Source organism: Phoenix dactylifera, unplaced genomic scaffold, assembly GCF_009389715.1.
Source record: "Phoenix dactylifera cultivar Barhee BC4 unplaced genomic scaffold, palm_55x_up_171113_PBpolish2nd_filt_p 001263F, whole genome shotgun sequence".
Classification (NCBI taxonomy): Eukaryota; Viridiplantae; Streptophyta; class Magnoliopsida; order Arecales; family Arecaceae; genus Phoenix; species Phoenix dactylifera.
In genome coordinates this window covers 70,716-91,023 of record NW_024068597.1, presented here as the reverse complement: position 1 = coordinate 91,023, position 20,308 = coordinate 70,716, and the positions used below count along the sequence as shown (strand labels likewise).

The 20,308-nt window shown below is 36.8% G+C and overlaps 1 protein-coding gene across 2 annotated transcripts; it reads left to right on the top strand.

The window, feature by feature from the left end:
- The first annotated feature begins 2,435 nt into the window (after positions 1–2,435).
- LOC120108304 (phosphatidylinositol transfer protein 3-like) lies at positions 2,436–11,767 on the top strand. 2 transcript variants are annotated; one of them, XM_039121891.1, is made up of 6 exons: positions 2,436–2,591; positions 8,565–8,664; positions 8,948–9,124; positions 9,602–9,700; positions 9,785–10,027; positions 11,140–11,767. In XM_039121891.1, the coding sequence occupies exons 2-6, from the start codon at positions 8,596–8,598 to the stop codon at positions 11,593–11,595; spliced, it is 1,044 nt and encodes a 347-aa protein (XP_038977819.1). In that variant the 5' UTR covers positions 2,436–2,591; positions 8,565–8,595; the 3' UTR covers positions 11,596–11,767. The 2 variants fall into 2 exon arrangements, with proteins under 2 accessions (XP_038977819.1, XP_038977820.1); XM_039121892.1 differs by having other exon boundaries at positions 2,451–2,591; positions 8,574–8,664.
- Positions 11,768–20,308: the final 8,541 nt, after the last annotated feature.

Below are 20,308 nucleotides of genomic sequence, written 5' to 3'. Positions count from 1 at the left end.
GATGCGTGCTTGATGGTGGACGAAGGGGAGGTGCTGGCTTGTTACCAAAGGCCCGAACTCTAGTGTGGTGGCTGCTGGACGCTTTTAGATCTTCGACACCTCAGTTTCTACTGCTGAGCCGAGGGCAACATGGGCTTGTTTGAGCCACGCTAGACAAGTGTTGCAGGCTGGCTTTATTATACTTGAGGGCGACTCGACCACTGTGGTCGGCTGGATTCAAGGTGGCTCCAGTAGCGAGGGAGGGGGCCACCTTCTGTTTTGGGATATTTGGGCCATGATGAGTAATAGAGTAGCCTTTCAGACCAAGCATATCTTTAGAGAGGCAGACGGGGCCGCAGACTAGATGGCCTCGTATGTGGCCGTTCACTCCGGAGGCACCCTGTGGGTTGGAGAAAGGAAACTGCCTAGAGCCCTCCAAGACCTATTATATTCTGACTTTAGTGGATATATCCATACTAAAAATATATGAATCATCCGTTTCAGCAAAAAAAAAAAAGAAATAGAATGTCGTTTGAGGATAAATATGAAAAAAAGGCACAAGGGAAAGGTGGTGGCGAACATGATAAGCGGTGCTTGGTTGCCAAACTTTGAAGAAAAGATTCAACGAGGTGCCCCATGTGGATAATATAGGGTTGATACCTCTTAGCCTACCGAAGAAAGGTTGCAGAAGAATAAATTAATCCTTGCATTTTTCTATTAAGTATTCTCCACCTTACGTGATATCCTTGATGTAAGCACAAAGAGGTTATTGTTCCATGATTTCCTTTTCTTCTAAGGAAGTAGGTCCCTTGCATGGCCAAAGACAGATTGTTTACAACTGGTTGCCAAATGTTTCTTCTTTTATGTTAAACTGGGTTGGATACTACTTTCTTTTGATATTTCTCTGCTTTGCTGTTGGCTCTTTTGGTGACTTAGCTTCTTTGACTTTTGTGGTGGGTCAAGACAAATGTTGTCATTATTAATGGTCTTCAAATATTTCTTGCATGGATTTCTAGTGAAGCAAGACTTAAAGCTGTTGAATTTGACTTGCATTTTTGAACTTTGATTAGAATGCAAGAAATTTCATTCTTGGATTATTGCCCACTTCAAAAACTTGTTTCCTCGTGTGATGAGTTATAGGACATTGGTTGGGAGAGCCTCTAATTTCTAGAGTGGATGATTGACAAAATGCCTAGCTTTTAAAGGAACGAATATATTTGATTTTTTCTAAAAACCTTTTTTTTTTAGTTTGTTGTATTCAAGATTCACCATTTCGGTATTAGACCCCATACTGATATCATTTTTATTATAATATCGGTATGCAGTACGATACAAAATGGCAAAATATATCGAGTGTCAGTATGGTATGAGATTGTATATCGGTTTGATATTAGTATAGTACAGTTCTAATTGGTATGAGTAATTTTGATTGTATTATTATGGGACCCTCTTTAAATTTTTTGTAGCTTCTTTATTTGGTATATTCCTTTGAAAAATACATAACGCTTACCAAGGGGTCTTGGGGTGGGGAGGATAATCTTGAGCCTTTTGCAGAACTAAAATCTCTTTGCAGTTACTAACCAGTCATGTTGATGTCAGTTTCTAAAAAATAATATTTTAATCCAGTCAACAGTGAATAACATTATTATTTTCCTCTATATATATCATCATTATAATAACTTTTATAACAATGACTATATTAATAATAAAAATTTGAAATAATACTTTTGAGGGAGATAACCAATGACAGTCATGGTGTAGGTCAATTATAACGGAATAATGCCGTTGAAGAAACATGAAACCGTTTAGGATATGGATGCAGGGCTAACACGCGCAATAACCGGCTTGGATCTGGTTGGAAGGTTTTGTCGAGCTTGTGACACCTGGGAACTAGTTAGCGTGCTATAGCAAAAGAACACTCGCAGGCTTGTCGGGAGTTTGTGTTTTTTTTTGCACCAACGGATGAAGACAACAATAAGAAGCATGGGTAGTTATAACATACATAGATAGATTCCATCATCATGGTTATATTTTTAAAAAATAATAATGCAAAAAACTCTAAATTATTTGAAAATTTTAAATTCATTCAATTTAGACTCTGATCATCAATTCTGGCTGGCTGGCAATGGCATGAAGAAAATGTTACGTGATGTTGCGTGATTAGCTTATATGGCAGAAAAGAATCATGTCTCATATGACAACACATCATGTGATAATTTCGTAACCGCAGCTGGATAGAATTTATAGTGAGAGTCCGAATTGAACGAAGTTAAAAGGTCTATGTTCTAGTTGCATTAAATTAAATTTTGAAAGTAAATTAAAAAGTTTTAAATAATTCATACGTGATTATTTCTATTTTTAAGATCAGACCTTGGGAGTTAATTGGGTGACGGCGACCATTCAACACGCGACCAACAATTGGTCAAACACGCATGAGAGAGATTTCCAGGTCCACCTACCAGCACCGCCGTAAGTCCTTCCTCCTGCTCCCATCGCCTCTCGTCTCACCGTAGACTTTGTTCTGGAGCCACGTCTCCTGGATCTCCTGCTTGGTTTTTATCTGTTAGAGATGAGGTCCGTGAGAAACCAGCTAGCAGATTATAGTTGAAAAGGTAAATGGCTTTCTTCATCCTTCTTCCCAAACCTTTTGGGTTGTTTGTGTCTTGTGATGCTCTCTCTTGATTCTATTGATGGTATCTTATTTTTATAGTATTTTATTTTTATTTCTTAGTGGTCTTTCAGCGCGATTCATATATTTCTTGAATGTAAATTGAATCCATTCAAGAATCTCTCTGTATTTATCTCCTATGAAGAAAGAAGGCTTGGTTTGATTGGATGCACATATGAGATGGAAAGGTTGTTCCCCTCCAAATGGAAGTTTGGAGTTTATATTATGCACATTAGGTTGGGAAATCGGATGAATATTGGAAGCATTTGTCCCTAGAATCGGCGTTAGGGGCTTCTATTAACAGAAGTTTTTTATTTTTTTCTTTTGATTGTGAGCTCTTGATCTGATCCCACAAAGGAAACAAAATTTATGTTTTTTATTTAAAGAATTGATGACAGGAGTGGGGAGAGCCATCTCCCAAGTTTGAAACTGGGAGTCTCTTCCATTCTCCTCCATTTGGAGGAATGGCGTGACTACTGAGCTTTTGCTCAATTTACATTCTACACTTACCATTTTACTTGAAGCAGACTCCATTGATAATAACAATCAGCTTGCGAAAGCTGCACTGATCTGGCTGTAGGTAGGACCATCTAGCTGACTACCACAAACTTTACCTTATTGATTGCTTGTTCTTCCTTCTGTTGTTCAATGTTCGTTCTGTTTTACATCCTCAATTTTGCATTCAATATGTCTCTTTTTTTTTTTTTTTTTGCATTTGTCAAATATGCACCTTCTGTAGATCTCTACTCAATCTGAATATGAGATCTGCAAGGTAGTGGAAGACTAAGTATTTTTCCAATAATATACAGTTCCACCCAGCAAAACAAAATTCTCGGAATTTTATTATAGTACTCATTTTCCAGTAGAGTTTCCTGTATGCTCTCAATCGAGTTCCCAAATAACTGTAATATGAGATACAATGTTAATAGCTATGCTTGACCTAAAACTTAGATGTTTTAGGTATCTGGCAATGTCAAGCAAACTTCACATTTGTCCCCTTACATGGTCTTTTCATGGAAAATGTTCTCCATACAGATCCCACCTATTTAATAGATATTTGTAGACAACATGGTCAAAGGAGTAAAAACATATATATATTTTTTTTAATGCAAAGAAAGGCTCAGCATGTGCCATCAGAAAAAAATGGATCATCCCAAGATATGATGACAGTAAATGTCTAGAATTAGTAGTACACGACATATAGATCAAAGCTGTATATATTTATTAAAATCAACTATTTTTCATATTTTTTCTTTACATATAGTCATTATCAATGGATAGACTGAATCAAGAAATATATAAATCCATTGAAATGTCTATAATCAATTAAAAGGCCTATTCATGCAATGGATACATTTAAATTATTATGCTATATCTTACAAGAAATTTAAATAATTTAGCAATGTGTTATATAAACTCTGTGGTGTACTTGTTTGCTATTTGCTCCTGATTCGTTGTTTCATTCTCAAGAACATTGCATGCTTACTGCAAATCATTTGTTGCTTTGCTAGCAGCATCATAAATCCCTTGTCAATCTGTTGGATCTAGATTTCAAAAATCAGGTTTATATTTTGCCACCCTTTAATATATTTCATGTATGCAGGATTTTGTTAGGTACAGTCAATTATTTTGCTCCACATGTTCTAAATTTACAGCATTGAATTGTAGAAGGTAAAGGTATGGCTAGAATGTTTCGGATGACCCCTAAGAAACCACTTTATATAATATGCAGTGTTTACTATCCTCTTTGAGGGCTTACATCAATAGATTTTGCACTTCATGTTTTGGTCTTTTCTAACTCTGACAAATTGTAATCAGGGGTGTTAGTGCGTTGGGTTGGTTGGTTACAGGTCAGAACTTGGCTTAGGACTAATCCATGCTTTTCTCAAGTTGGGCCTGCTTTGGTCCAATTTAATCCTTCACGAACCATTGTCCAATGGTTCAGATCTTGCTTTTGATCACCGATGTTGCACCCATAAAGATTGGTTTTGGTTGGGCTTCCACTAGAAGCAAACTTGTTCTGTATTGAATTTGAATTATTTCTTGATAATACACATATGTCGCTGGATTCAAATCTCAATTCATGGATGTCAACAATATCATAGAAATGTACATGAGGTCTAGGGGTAAAGAAATTGAATATTATGGTGCAATGTTTGGTGACCCATCCAAGTCAAACTGGTCTACCCACCTGACCCATCACCTGCCACCTATTACAGGCCAGGTTCACTATCAGAATGTTGGGAAGAGATTGTCGGGCGCTCTATGAACAGGTCTGGTTCGCACCGGTACGCAACGGAAACCGTTTATGGGGCCAGAAATGCCCACGCGCGGGCGCTCTGTGAACAGGTCCGGTTCGCACCGGTACGCAACGGAAACCGTTTATGGGGCCGGAACCGTTTTCCACAGCCGAATCGGACTGGTCCGGTACGGGCTGAACCGGCCGGTATGGGTCGGTTCAGCATACCATGCATATGCCACAACCTTCTCTAGCCCCTCTCCTAAAAATCTCTTGCCTTCTATCTATGCCAAAAACCTTAGAGCCAAAGCTCTTTTAATAAATCCCAAAGTTGTAGTGGAGACATCATGACCATCCAATGTAAAACTTAATATGTATCGAGTTATCGGAGTATACTTCAAACTAAACTCACGTATGTTCCAAGGACTCATGGCTAGTAGACCTTTTTAGCTTTCCATTGTTCTCGAAGTCGGACAACCTAGAGAGCATTTATACTCTTTTCTTGTGTTCCACACCGAACAATTTGCCAGAGTCTAAAGAGGACTCACCCTTGCCTTATTGATGCACATGGGACTCAGTTCCTGCTAATTCCTAAATAGAACCAAGAGGACCTAGATTTCTACTCCATAAACCATTGGCATTATGGAATTTTGAGACATGGTGCCAAGAACTCCTTTTTTATTTCCATGCAAGGCTGCTATATTGAATTAAAAAGCTCTTGAATAATACACAGATTTGCCATAGTAAGAAAACATGACTTCCTCACAACGGTCTCCACCTTGGCTTGTCTTGATCATAGACTTGGGAATTCCTCTCTTCTTGGTTGACTTTGAGCATACCCCCTCAAGTGGTTTCCTTGAACTAGACTTCTTGTTGATGCTTTATTGGGTAACCCTTGAACCTTCTACCTTCTCTACCTGAAGATATCACCTAAACATGTCTGCAATTAAGCCCACTCACATATATAGCGCCATCATGATCTTGTGAACCTCCACCTATCAATGATAGAGTTGGAACAAACCTTATTTTCATAGTCTTATCTTGCCCATGTGTTATGAAGATCTTTTCTTTTAGAAGTAACTCCACCTGACATGCCTAAAATTGGTTAGGGTTTGCACAGCACCATCAAAATTCTTCACACTTATGCTCCCTATTTCGACAATTGCATATGATTTATTGTTTTCCATCACAACTTTGCTACCACCGTAAGGCTTGTAGGTCTCAAATCACTCTTTATGTGGGCATGTGTGAAGCATAAGCCCGAGATAAGAAAGCAAGCATTATAGTAAGAGTTCTTGCAGGAAGAAACCGCAAAGCAACACTTGCTTGGAGCAAAGACCAGCTTTTATCCTTTTTGTGGATATTTTCCTTCTCGAAACCTCCTCCTTTTTCAAATTCTCTTTGATTTCGTCAGTACCTTTTTGTATGCCCCTTGTTTTACAGTAGTAACAAGTCATCTTAATTGTCCATGCCTCTTAATCTTCAGCATAAGTCCAACATCCTGACACTCATTAGACATTGCGTACTTCCTTGTTAGACAACAAAGCTCCTGTAGTCTCGTCAAACATGATTAGATCCTTCCAACTGAAGGAAAATTATTCTATCTCTCCACATGATTTCACAATATGTTAGCATGCAATTTGATACAGACAAGGAGCCCTCCACATGCCACAAGACTTGCTTACAGCTAAACTCACTCACAAATATAACTTTTATATACATGGATACACATCTTTTTGATTTCTCTTTTGGTAATTTAATTTTTTGTATGAGTAATGTTATAAAAAGGAGAACCCATCTCGTGCACATGAAAAGTCCTCTATGTCTTATGGTACGAGAGGATTTGTGTAACTCATGGAAGTTGTTGCCAAACACGAGGACTGGTTGAGTGTTAAGTTGCAAAGGTAGCATTAATGGGCAACAAACTTCCATTACACACTTAAAGGGTGCGTCAAACACCTGAAAGCACTTTCCTTTGTTGTACAACTTCCCAAAATGGGAAGACCTTTATTTTCTCAATTGGTTAATAAACTATTTTGTAGTTTGTAATTAACTGTGATGGAAATACAGCATTTTGAAGTTTTAAGAGAGACAAATAACAATGGACTATTTATGGCTGTAGACAAGAAGTGTTGGGAGATGGCAAACATATGAGGCAATAGGAAATTGTATACATGAAAGGCAATAACAGAATCCAATCCTGTATCTCATCTACTACTTGCTCTCCTCTATTTCCTACTTTTCCTCCTGTTGCCCTCATTCTGCATTCACCTTCATTTTGTTTGTCCTCTTCCACCTCTATAATCTCACTAATTTTCTAAATATTTTGCTGATTCATTCCTTCTTTCCTATATTTCTTATCTGTTTTTGTGAAATTTGGAATTTGTCCGTCTTTAAATAAGAATTGCACAAGCACCCACCTTGGTCCACCTTGGTGGTGCATACTGCTAAGTGCTGAGGTACCCCAGCTGCCCACATATAGATTCCATTTTCAGAACCGTGATGTTACATATTAAAAATATAATAAGGTCCTGATTGTATAGATTTTAAATTAATGAAAGTGATTCCAGATAAAATTGTCTCATGCTTTTTATCCCTCCTTTGAGTGAAAAAAATGCAGATGTTGTGAGGGTGCATTTGCAACCTGATACCCAAGATACCCTTAAGAAACCCATACATACATTAGAAACAAGAATTTTTAATAAGGTTTCAGGCCCAGGTCCTGTGAGGTATATAAATTTTATAGTTTACACCCTTACACTATGAATTATATGATCGGTTTGAGTCAGGTCCATGCTGGGTATATTATATGAAACTTGGATCTAGATTTGGAATACCTATTGACTCTCCTTTTGAACCCACATCCAACCTATAAATTGTAAAGTACGCAGATACAGGAAATGGATACAACACTATACAAAGAATCTAATGTAATAATTATTTAAAAAGTAGAATATATTACAGTTGGGATACAAGAATAAATAAACATTTATTTTTTATTATATATGAAAAGGCGTCTGTAATAAAGTATCATAATTTGTAATCCATGCTTCATACGATTACATCATCATTAACAAATCCCATCATTTAATCATAATTAAAATCCATAGACCACAATCCGTACGTTGTACAATAACATCAACATCCCAAAATATAGTCATCCTATCAGACTGGAATGTCAATATCTTAGAGCGTATATCTTAGAGCTGATGAAGATGTATCTGGTTTTTGAGACCACTGCTTAGAGCAGGCTTGGAAAACATCACCTCTCAAATTTTCAATCTGATTCAATTTGGAAGCGTAGATTGTGTTCTTAAAAATTAGTTGAATGAATTGGTTAAGTTTTGCATTTGTATCTTAGTCTTAAGAATTGATTCTAAACATTTCATTGCTTTGTTGGAAAAATAATCTCAGCACAAGATAGATAAGCCCTGAATCATGTAAAACATATATCTAACAGCATCATATACATCAATGAAACTTAATTTCTTTTTCTTCCAGATAGGCTACATTTGGGTATTTAAAGTTGTTTACTTAGGAGCTAGACTCTCTTCTATGAAATAAAATATTGATTCTGTTGATTCATTTAGCTATAAATTTCCCTCGCAGGCAAATTCAATCTTTGTTATTGATCTTCTTACTGGTATACGGATGTACTCATTTTAATTTAATTTTTAGATCTTCCAGAAGTTTGCTAAATTATATAACAATGCTTTTGAGAAAATCAAGATCGAGTGCTGTTGAGAAAGCCTTGTCTCCTGAAGAACAGCGAGCAAAGGTAAAGATACTCATTTTAACCAACTAAATGCTTCTATTTATGCCTCTTAAGTTTTATGCATGAAATCTTCATTCCGAATTTTGGTTATCACTCAAAGCATCTTATAGTTTTCACTTGAAAAGCATCTTATAGTTTTCACTTGAAAAGCATCTTAAGCTCCTTCCTTTTTCTGAGAAAGCATGTTAAGATCTTTATTGAATATTATGTATCACAGCATTGTTAAGGGATTCCTGTTGTATCATGCTTATCATATATAGGTAATGTTGATGCTTTTTCCAAGCAGATAAATGAAGTTCGAAGGATTATTGGTCCATTGTCGGAAGCACTGCCAGACTTCTGTTCAGATGCTTCAATATCAAGGTACCTCCGGTCAAGAAACTGGAATGCAGAAAAGGCAAGTAAAATGCTGAAAGAGACTGTGAAATGGAGATTGAAATACAAGCCAGAAGCCATTCGCTGGGTATGGGTAGTTCTTTATGTTCTTGAAGAATTGTAGTTTAACCCAAGTTGGTCACTGACCAATCAAATTATTTCTGAATTATAACTCCTCACAATTTGATAGTAGTGAATTTCTCTCTAATAGAGCTCTAAGAAGAGGCTAAATTTATTAAAACATTAAATCAAAAAGACACAATGACCATTTGCCCACATTTGGCAAGAGCGAAACAAAAATTGACAGAACGCAAAGATTAAGTGATCTACCTCCTTCATTTAGTTTATTAGTGTGCCATCATTCAACTGTAAGAAGGAAGAATCTGCATCAAATTTCTATATCTTCAAAGCCCTTATTTTGAAAGAAAGTGCAGATAAGTTGCTATTTATCAACTGCATAGAATTTTTAGAGCCCACTCATTCTTGATATTTTGGTGAAGCCTACATGATCACAAGTTTGTTTGTAGCTTTCTGTTTCCTGATGTAATTTCTTGTTGACTACTAGGAAGATGTTGCCCATGAAGCTGCTACTGGAAAGATTTACCGAGCTGATTACTCTGACAAATATGGAAGATCTGTTCTTGTTATGAGGCCTGGATTTCAGGTGGGAGGGAAATATAAGAGAAAATTGTGAATATTTAATAGATTTCTTCATCATCTGACTGTTTTGCTATCTCACTGTAATTAGAATACCAACTCAGCAGAAGGGCAGATCAGATACTTGGTTTATTGTATGGAGAATGCCATTTTGAACTTGGCAGCAGATCAGGAGCAGATGGTTTGGCTCATTGACTTTCAAGGTTGGACAATGGCAAGTGTATCGGTAAAGGTGACTCGTGAAACAGCCCATGTATTACAAGACTTCTATCCTGAAAGGCTGGCCTATGGAATCCCCTATAATCCTCCAAGGATCTTTGAATCCTTCTGGAAGGTATGCAATTAATTTGTTGGTCCATTATATTACCCTTACTAAATTTATGGACTAGTGAAACTACACAAAACATCCAAAACAAACTGAGCACATAGAGATGAGTATACAAATCTAGAGCTAATTTTTGTTAGTTTATGTAACTGGAGTGGGAGCTATTGCTGCATCTGATGAGAGGAGTACTGCTTCCAAATTATTAGAACAAGAGAACTATCTGGAACAAAAATCTTATGTCAACAGTGAAGCTTACCTTACAAGAGTATTATCGCACAGCTTTACAGAGGACAGTCCTGAAAAATTCTGTACCTATTTATTACAAACAGATGCTAAAACTCAGTTTGAGTTGGCACCCCTTTCCACATGAGGGAGCTTCCGGGTAACAAAAAGAAAAAGAAAAACTCATCTCTATGTGAAACTGCTATACAAAGATAAAAAATATCCTTGATTCTATGAAGAAGTTGTTTCTGTATTGCCAATTTGAAACTTCAGATTATTCTCTGAACCAGTTCAGTTCCTAAATAACTTTTGCAAAAGACTCTAGCCCAACTAGTGAGATTATCACACAGAGTCTTTCCAGTTCTGGATAGTGAAGCCTCGGTGCCAACAAACGGAAAGACATTAAGAGTCCTTTTAGGTTGTAAATAACTATAGTTTCAGTAGAACCACAGTATCGGACACCACATAATAACCCCTTAAAAATCATTTCAAGTGAATTTGATTTCATATCAAATACTGAAAATTTTTGGTTGGTTTATGACTGTCATATTTTAGAATTCCATATTAGTGGAGATTTCCATCACTTTGGAATTGTTAATTACTTCTATGAGAATATGATGCATTAAATTTACTGAGCATCCACCAAAATGTCTAAATCTATTATATTTATAGAAAGAGAGATTTTTGTATTAACTAGCTCTTAGTTGTTAGAAAATTCTACCTAGCTTACCATACCTGCTCTGATCTCTCCAGTAACTAGCTCCAATACCTGCTTTCTTAGTGCTTCCTTCTTTATTTACTTAACTTTTTAAAGGAAATCTACTTCTGTGCACTTGCATTACGCATGGTTCATGCACCTGCTTGCAGTTGTGGTCACTAAGTGCAAGCTCCTCTTGCAGATGGTAAAGCCTTTTCTGGAGCACAAGACATACAAGAAAGTAAAGTTTGTTTATTCTGACGATGTCGCCAGCCAAAAGATAATGACCGAACTCTTTGACATGGACAAACTTGAATCTGCCTTTGGTGGGCATAATCCAGTTGGATTTGACATCAACAGGTATGCTGAACGGATGAAAGAGGATGATAAAAAGATGGATGCTTTCCTAAATTCAAGGGGTTCCACTTTCTCCCAGCAACAACCACTTGTTTCACTTCTCCAACAGCCTGAATCCTCTGTATCTGAAGCACATTCAGAAGCCTCCTCTGAGGCCTCTTCATCGAGCGACAGTGAATTGCCCAAGCCTGAGGGCATCAAAAACTTGTCAGAAAATGAGATTAAAGGGCAATCTGGCTGCAAGAATGGTGTGGCTTCTGGATCAGAGATTCAGCATGATATGATTCGTAAGTCGGCTTAAGTAACATGATTGTTCCACCTTATACGTGGGTGCGCACATGCAACAAGACAAAAGCGTGCACACCGTTGCATGTAATGGATGCTCTTGAGAAGAGGTATACATTTTATATTTCCATCTAATCTTTTACCATGCCTTCTTGTGGGGCTGCACGCTGGCTAGGGCCAGCTACTTCCTTAACCTGAGCCTGGCACATACACTGGTCCTTGCTTGTATGTGCCCATCAAGCCTTTACTTTTAAGAAATGCATGATGCTCAAGCCTCTCTTTTTCTTAGAGAGGGACACACACACACAGAGAGAGAGAGAGAGAGAGAGAGAGAGAGAGAGAGCTTGTGGTGGATGTTGATAAACAGGCAATTTTAGGCTGCACAATGAGATAGACCTTCCCCAATACCTATAAAGCCCACTTCTGAGGATGGCAGGACTTAAACCCAGATACCTAGTGCAACCATCAAGAGATTTTACCAGCAAGTAACAAGCACCTTTGAGTCTTCACTAGCCCACACATACTTATAAATGTTAGATTAACAAGTGAGACTCATGCATTGATACAGATGACACATTGCGTTCGAGTAAAGTAGAACTATATGATGCATCTTGTCATATATTAACCACTCAGTGTTATATTAAAAATCTCGAACACAACATATATTGGTCAGTTTAGCCGTGAGGGTTGTTAAGCTTATACAAAACTACTGAGTAAAGTTGGGTGCATGTTTCCTATATATCCCTCATTTTAAATAAAAATGCTTGAGAGATGCAATTTGAGCTTGATTTTTTGAATCCAGTCCAATCTATTAGCAGTGATGGGTTAGGTCAGTTGTAATTGACTTATTTGAGTTAGGCTCTGCTGAAAGACCTCGGTCCAAAATTCTAAATTGTAATGCAACTCTAACCTGAGCAAAGCACATATATTTTGCAGGGCTGCCAAACAGATTACACTCAAACTTAATCCATATTTCAGCAACTTTGTTTCTGAATAACCCTAACTTAAACAGTCTGAATCAACCTGAGTCAACCTTTGGTTGTACTGCTTTTTACAACCACCTTGGTTGTAGCACCATCTTTTAAATGAAGTAAACAGCACCAGTCCTTGGCTGCATTCCTTATTTTCTGCTGTTCTAGTTTAGGCTTCGTCCACGGGCATTAAAGCATTGCTCTATATTTAAAGCAAGTCTAGCTTTTTTATACTGAAAGCAAGTCTAGATTTTTAATATTGAAAGCAAGTTAAGATTTTGACACCAAGTTTAGTTTTTGGGTTCCAGATGACCCCATATGAGAGTAGTTCAATTGGACATTGGTCTGCCAAGATTCACTAAGTTTGAAGTTTTCAAAACCTTGAATTTTGCCTCATGAATAGGAAGAGTCAGAAATCTCTGCACTGCATGTTTTGCAAGATAGAGATCTGGACACCCCTCGATGGCTGCATTGTCATATGATCATAGAGATGGATGGATGTCAAACATTCAAGGGCGATGCACCGTGTATGACACAATCTAACATGACTTGCCATGCTCTGTTTAACAACCGTTTGTCTTCATGATTAGATGATGCGGCGGCCATCAAATCAAGGATTATAAAGTTTGCTATGGTGCAAAACAAGCACTGTAGAGGATCCAAACATTGGAGGACAACTAATGCTCTCTGCCTATAAAGTTTCGGCATAAAAAGCATAGGGATTGGTAGTATATGGATACAATATATAGATAGATTTTCAATTAGCTACATGATGAGAGCAGCTGGATGGCCTACGAACAGAGTACAAATATACAAAATAACTACAAAATTGAAAAATTTAATGACAATATGAAAGGAATAAAAACTTTCCCTCCAAATTATAAAATAATATTTTAGAAATTAAATAATATTAATTGATGATTGAAAAACATGTGTAACAATTGAATCTAACAAAACAAGAAGCTCTAAAAAAGAAATCATCAAAAAAGAAAAGTCTTAACAACGACTTTCGATGTAGTTTTCGTTTGTAGATGGGCGAACGGCATCGCTCTCTAGTTGGATTCCTTATTTTCTGATGGAAAGGATATCTTGTCTGAAAACAATTTAGATCATAGAAAATTTGACATAGGTATCCCCTTGGCACTACCCAAGTTTTCATTGCGATCATGATGGGTTGTGGTTTAATTCATCTCTCATATTTTTGAGGGCTATTTTATGGATGATTAAAGCATCACGCTGATTGAAACATTGCCACAATAGGAAGAGCCACAATTGGATGCGATGGGCCTAGTGATCATTGGATAGCTCTAAAGTTTCATTGCATTGGTTGGCTTAAACTTTTGTATCTCGATGTCGAGATATGTTTTAGCACCATTCCTCATTTGTTTTCCCCACATGATCCCATGTAAATTTTACTCTGATTGGATGAGTCGGCCAAGCTAGAATTTAACCTACGGGGCCAACATTGTTCTGTCATGAACGATGATGATATATGCCTAACTCAATGGTATAATATCTAAAAGTTGCAAGCTTGGTAAAAATGTTTCAACTTTTGACATCGACAAAAATAAAATCCTTTGATAACTATGCTGATACTACAGTGAAAATTTAAATTTTCTAATGGAATGGATATCCATACAAATAAAAATTTATATAACAATCAAATTTTAATAACCATACTATCATTTTTTTTTAATAAGATAAACTACAAAATTTCTTTGTTTATTTGACATCAAATTAAAACATTGATCAAAACAAAGCAAAATGAATTAAAAAAAAGCCATTTCTAATATTATGGTGGTTGTGGTTGAAGTAGATGTACTAAATATAATTCAAGAGAAGAAACTTGATGGACTAAATATAATACAACAATACATTGAAATGAAACAAACATTAAAACAACATAAATAATATTGATTCTAACTATATAGTTATAAAATAGAAGTGTGAGCACCTCTAGAAAGAGAGTCATGTCCCTAGTTAGGGATAGGTTTGGCATAACTCTTTTAAGATACGAAAACCTGAAAAGGGTGGATAAGGATGGCCATTGAATCCCGAGCCTTTGAGTAAGGCTAGCCCTACACACAAAAGTACAGGCTTGTATTTTTGACAAGGGCCTAAGACATCTTACTGAGTAGGTGCATGGGCGCAGGGGTTAGAAACCAAAAGTCAAGCCCCACAGAACACCCGCCCCGCCCCGCCCCGCCCCGCCCCGCCCCGCCCCGCACACTGTAGAATACTACAATTAGGGCTTAGATAGTTGAAGGACTCTCTAAGTGATTAGGCCAAAGAGTCTTGAATTCCAATGACTAGCTTACATGCTACTAAACTAGGATGCAAAAATTAAACTACAATTACGTAAGTAAAGAGAGACAAGTAATTTCATAATTAAGGAGCAAGAAATTTCATTCATATGAAGTTAATTAATAATTAATGCTATTCATTGATATCAGAAAATCAAACTAAAGAAATCAAAAGAAGGAAGAAGAGAGCTTCTACAATGGTGGGTCGTCATCGGCATGATCCAACTCTCTTCATTCTAGAGGAGATCTCCAAGAACATGGCTGTACTACCGAGGGGTACAACCCACAAGAACATAAAGCCAATATTACTTTTAGCTTTCTAATCCATCACAAACACCATATAATAATTAAAAGTTTAATTTCATCAACCATTAAATAAAACCAATATTGGTTAAGAGCATCTACATTCAAACATAAACACCAAACCCATATTCTTTATTATTCAAAAGATCACTAACTACAAATTCATAATCAATTAAAGAACTAAAGTTCTGCTCTGCTATATAAATCGCCAAGCTTGCTAGCACGAACTTCATGCCTGAACCAACATTCGTTCCTAATGAACCTATTCACTTAGTAAGAGAAAAATAGAAGTAGAAGTATATGAGCAATACAACTCAGTAAGTAAACCTTTTATTACCTTACCGAATTAATCATAAGTTTCTCATGTTAATGCACCATTTTAAAAAAATAATAGATATTCCAAAATAAGCATTCATAATACAGTATATTAAAAATAGGTCATAAAGCAAATCATGCATGAACAAATCATCCATCTGTCATAAATATAGTACCAAGTTCATTATTATATATAAATTCATAAATCATTCTTCATATCATTTAATTCAATCATGGATCAAAACATTGCTCATAAATATCCGTGCTATGGTTACTATAACCTATGACAGGGCCATCTTTGTAATCAATAAGATATCGTAGTTCACATTATTTACCAACTTTAACCCGTTAGCAGAGGGCCATTTTCGTTGGATGCTAGCTCCAGAGTGCTAATTGACCCCTATTTCTAGAGGCAGTCATAGCAATCTGAGAGCCTTTGAAAACTTATATCTTTTTCTTCAAACATGCACATATGTAGATGAAAAATACTAAATGATATGATCAAATTCATATTTTTTGATAAAGTTATTTTCGTCAAATCATTCATAAAACTATTTTTTAAAATAAAGCATGTTTTTCATAACACATATGCTGATCTATAACTTTAAGAAAAGCATAATATCTCCATAAACAGATATTACGCATAGAAGACATGATCATAACGAGTGCAAGATCTACTTACAAGTTCGAAAACTAGTAAGGAGTATAAAATTTACTTACCTCTTTCATCTTAAACCGTCAAACTTCATTAGACAATTTAGTTAACGCTACAAAATATTTTAAAAAAATTAATTTTTGTTTGATGATTTTAATCGAATTAAAATAATAAAAAATAGGAATGAGCGTTTGATAATTTCAGGTGGGTTAGGCCCGAGCGATTTGATCAATAAGTCATAGGGCATGGACACGATCGGGGTTAAGATCATTTAACATAGTTCATCATCAGTGAGTTTCATGGACACTTAATAAAGTTGGATAATTGGTCCGGTAGGCGACCCAGACATCAAAATAGTTTGGGGACTCATTTCAGGGGTCAACTTAGATTTATAGATCAGGGCGACATGACCTGACTCCAGATTTTTTGGACATTCTAGAGAGAGAAAGTAGAGAGGAGAGAGAAAGTGGAGAGAAGAGAGAGAAAGTGGAGAGGAAAGAGGGGAGAAGAGTGAGAAACTCTCTCCTTTGTTTTTGAACAGGGAGACTCATCCTCCCCTTGCCTTCCTCTCTTTCCCTCGCAAGTCCAAGGGGGCAGCTATGGCGGCCCGACCCCCACTAGTTGGCAGCCACAAGCGGCCGCAGCCACAGCCAAACAGGCAGCCGACAACAGGCCAAGTCCGGTGGAAATCATAGAAATAAAGGTGTTTTATTTCGGAAGGAACTCTGGCGGTTGTCGGCTCAAAACCATAGAATCCAAAACCCAAGTTACAAAGGAAGGAGGAGGAGAGGATGGAGAGCTCATACTTAGGTCCGGCGGGGCTCTCTGGTGACCTTTTCCAACGAAAAATAGAGCAAGATTCTCCCGAAGATGGGTTGAGCTCGAGAGCAAAATAACCCTTATTCTTTGATGGATCTCAAAGGGGAAGTATAGGGAGTCTTATACAGGCGTACATCCAAGCTTTTGATGTTTGATTAGGCTTGAGATTCATCTCTTTCAATCGCGATTGTGATCTGAAATGGGGAAGAGGGAGACTCTCAGTCGGAGCCTTCCTCTCCCGATTCATCGGGGCTGGGCTGGTCTCTTCGAGTTGGCGCACATGCCCAATTCTAGTGCAGGTCGATCAGTGGACTGGGCCCTCACATAAGCTTTCTTGGATCTCAGAATGGAATTGTTCCTTGAATTTGGAAAACCTAGATTCAAGAGAATGGGGGTAGAAGAAGGAAAAAGAAGAGGAGGAGAACCAAAGCTAAGAGAAACCTAAGAGAAAGCTAAGAGATCAAATGAAAGGGGGGTAATAAAGGTTTCCAATTCTCTCCTCCAAGGAGGTATTCATAGCTATAGAAGGGATGGCTTAACAGTGGAGTTAATTTCTCTTTTGAACTAGAAAAAAGGGTTACAATAATACTTACCAAGTGGTATTCTAGGATTGGTTTAAAGAAAGAGCCATAGATCAAAGCTTGGTTCAAAAGATGGGATACTCTTTCCTACATTACTTGGTAGAAGTGCCTTTTTTTTTCTTTTTAGGAGAGAGAGTTAGTTAGAATTCAAAATTATTAGATCTATATGATATTCTCACTATTTTTTATTTTTTTAATGATTTTGGATGGGTTTTTAGACTTTTTTGGATTGATTTTTGTTAGTCGGAGTAGAAATGTTCAAAATATAAAACTTTAGCCAGAATATTAAGAAGCAGATACTATGTTTTAACTTTGAGCTCAAATTGATCTTGTTGGAGTTAGTTTCAAAAATCATCAAATTTAGGCTCAAAAGAAAACCATGTTAGGTCCAAGCGAATTAGGCTTGAGGAAGTTTAATTGGACCCTAAGATCATTATTTGGGCTGCCGGTAGATAGGATTCATAGGTAATTTGAAGAAAATTGGATCGTATTAGTGAAAAGGCTAGATGAGATCAACTCGAGTTAGTCCATTAAGGTTTTGCATGGTTGGCCTACAATTGGTCAACTAGAGATGGAATTAGACAGAGACTATAGTGAATTAGGTTTGAAATAAATTGGGGTAGGTGAATTAGATCATAGTGAATAGATTACATTCTCTTAGAAGTAGAGACCGATTAGAACTCTTGGGCTCCATCCATAGAAACCCTAGTGCTTTCTTTCTTCTTATAAAAGAGGAGGCACCCTAGGGTTTCCATCATCCTCATCTTCACACACTGCCAACCTCATTATCTATTAGAAGTAAAAAGTGTTATGGTAGGATTCTTATGAATAAAAAAAAGATTGTAGTCAGTTTGATAATAATCGAGTGGTATTACTTCTTCAGTCCGAACTAACAAATTAGTTAGATATGATGCATAATGGATATTGCTCTCTCATTAATCAGAGTTTTCTATATAAAAAGTATTAATCGGAGTTTGAAGGAAAAGAAGACGTCGATCCGCAACAGATAGAGGAGAATTTATTCAATCACATAGTTTTGGCTAAAAAAGAGAAAAAGACTTGTAAAATAAGTTCTTCTAGTAGAGCATTCCTTTGGTCTTAGGTTGAATCTCTAGGTTGCTAGAGATTCATAGCTAAGTAACGTTCCGAAGGAGGATAGGCATATGTTGATCGAAGAAGGTGAGACTAATAATTTTCAAATGGTTGTGTACTTTCATAGCCCTAGTCTCTTCTAGGAACATGAAAATCAACTCCATAATCACCAATATAAGAAATTGCAATTCTCTATTATCTAAATGCACGCTTTTTTATCTGAAAATATCATGAATAAAAATTCTAAATTCCATTGCAAGCACTCTTAACAACCTCCAGATTCAATCATAAACAACCAAATTTTTGAACAAATGCCAGGGAGAAGTTACAACTAGAGTTTAAAAGTTTGGCTCAATTTACCAACTGCAGTCTACCTTTGAAACACTTGGCATATTGATTGTGACCCTCTCCCAGGTCACTTGTTTTGCATGCATTTACTTGTACCAGACCTGGACCTGTTCAGTCCATGTCTTGATGTGCCAGACCAGCGGAGCATGGTTAAGACCTAACTGGCTCCTCCCTTTATAATCAGTTCATTTTCTACCAGACCCACTGAGCAACAAGACTAATTTTCAAACTCAACATCAAGTCCCAGCAAGGGTATGATCCTTACGGAGAAGGCTCAGGTAGTGTGTTCAAGTCTCAACCTGCCTAGAGCTGTAATTTTACTCAATGGTGGTTGATAATAGTTTACGAAATAGAACACAATATGGACAGAGAAGAGGAAGCATGGAAATAGGGTAAATTGCTTTCCACCCTGGGAATTAAGGTCCTGTATACTTCTACTTCTCTAAAATACCAAATAAGAGCCAGGAAACAACAAAACCTGTTAAGAGAAGGGACCGTACGGGCACTTTCTTCTTACCAAATGAATTTTTGCAGTAGCCCTTACAGTGGTGTTGGAGCATTTGCCTCCTACTGGATCACACAAAAAGGATAAAGAGCATCAAACTCCCTTTCAGGAATCAGAGGTAGTGCAGCAAATTTTGGTCGCCCATAGCAAAATTCTGAGACACTCAGTGCCAGTATCTTCTCAAAAGCCATATATATGGTTTGGATAGGATCAACTCTAAGCATTCAACTATGTAAGCATAAAACATTGCAAAAAATTTAAATAAACTTTCTATATCACAGGTTCCGTCTAGACACATGAAATTGGCAAAAATACTTTGTAATTTAGAACTTTTATTGAAGCAGCAAATGACATCAATTTGTAATGGACTGAAGTTCATATTAATTAAACAACTAGACATCAAGTGATCGTTATCAACCAGCAGTGACTAAAATTTGTTAATGAATACAAATGTGAAATAACTTCTCTTAAAATATTATAGCATCGCATTTATCTCCATTGCAAGAAGATCATGACTTTGTCTAGAATGGCTTCCCAAATGTTTAATTCAGCCAGGGTGAAAGCTTGATTTGCGTAACAGATGCAACATACCTTCATTCTAGCATAGCAGTAAGGAGTCAGCAAGACAATCTCATGACAGCTTACATAAACTAATAAGATACATAAACCTTACGTAACAAAATTCACGACAATGCATTTGAACTAAGAGAATGGAAAGGAAACAAAAATATATCAAAAAAAAATGGAAATAATAGATTTTCGTCTCAACTTATCACTTATACTTCCAAACCAACATCCTATTTTGAATGTGAGTGCAGAACTGACCGCTCAGATAGT

Bases quoted from the DNA above. Each gene is read 5' to 3' on its own strand.
- LOC120108304 (XM_039121891.1), top strand. From the start codon at position 8,596: ATGCTTTTGAGAAAATCAAGATCGAGTGCTGTTGAGAAAGCCTTGTCT. The intron at 8,665-8,947 runs GTAAAGATACTC...TTTTCCAAGCAG, and splicing joins CTGAAGAACAGCGAGCAAAG to ATAAATGAAGTTCGAAGGAT. The intron at 9,125-9,601 runs GTATGGGTAGTT...GTTGACTACTAG, and splicing joins AGCCAGAAGCCATTCGCTGG to GAAGATGTTGCCCATGAAGC.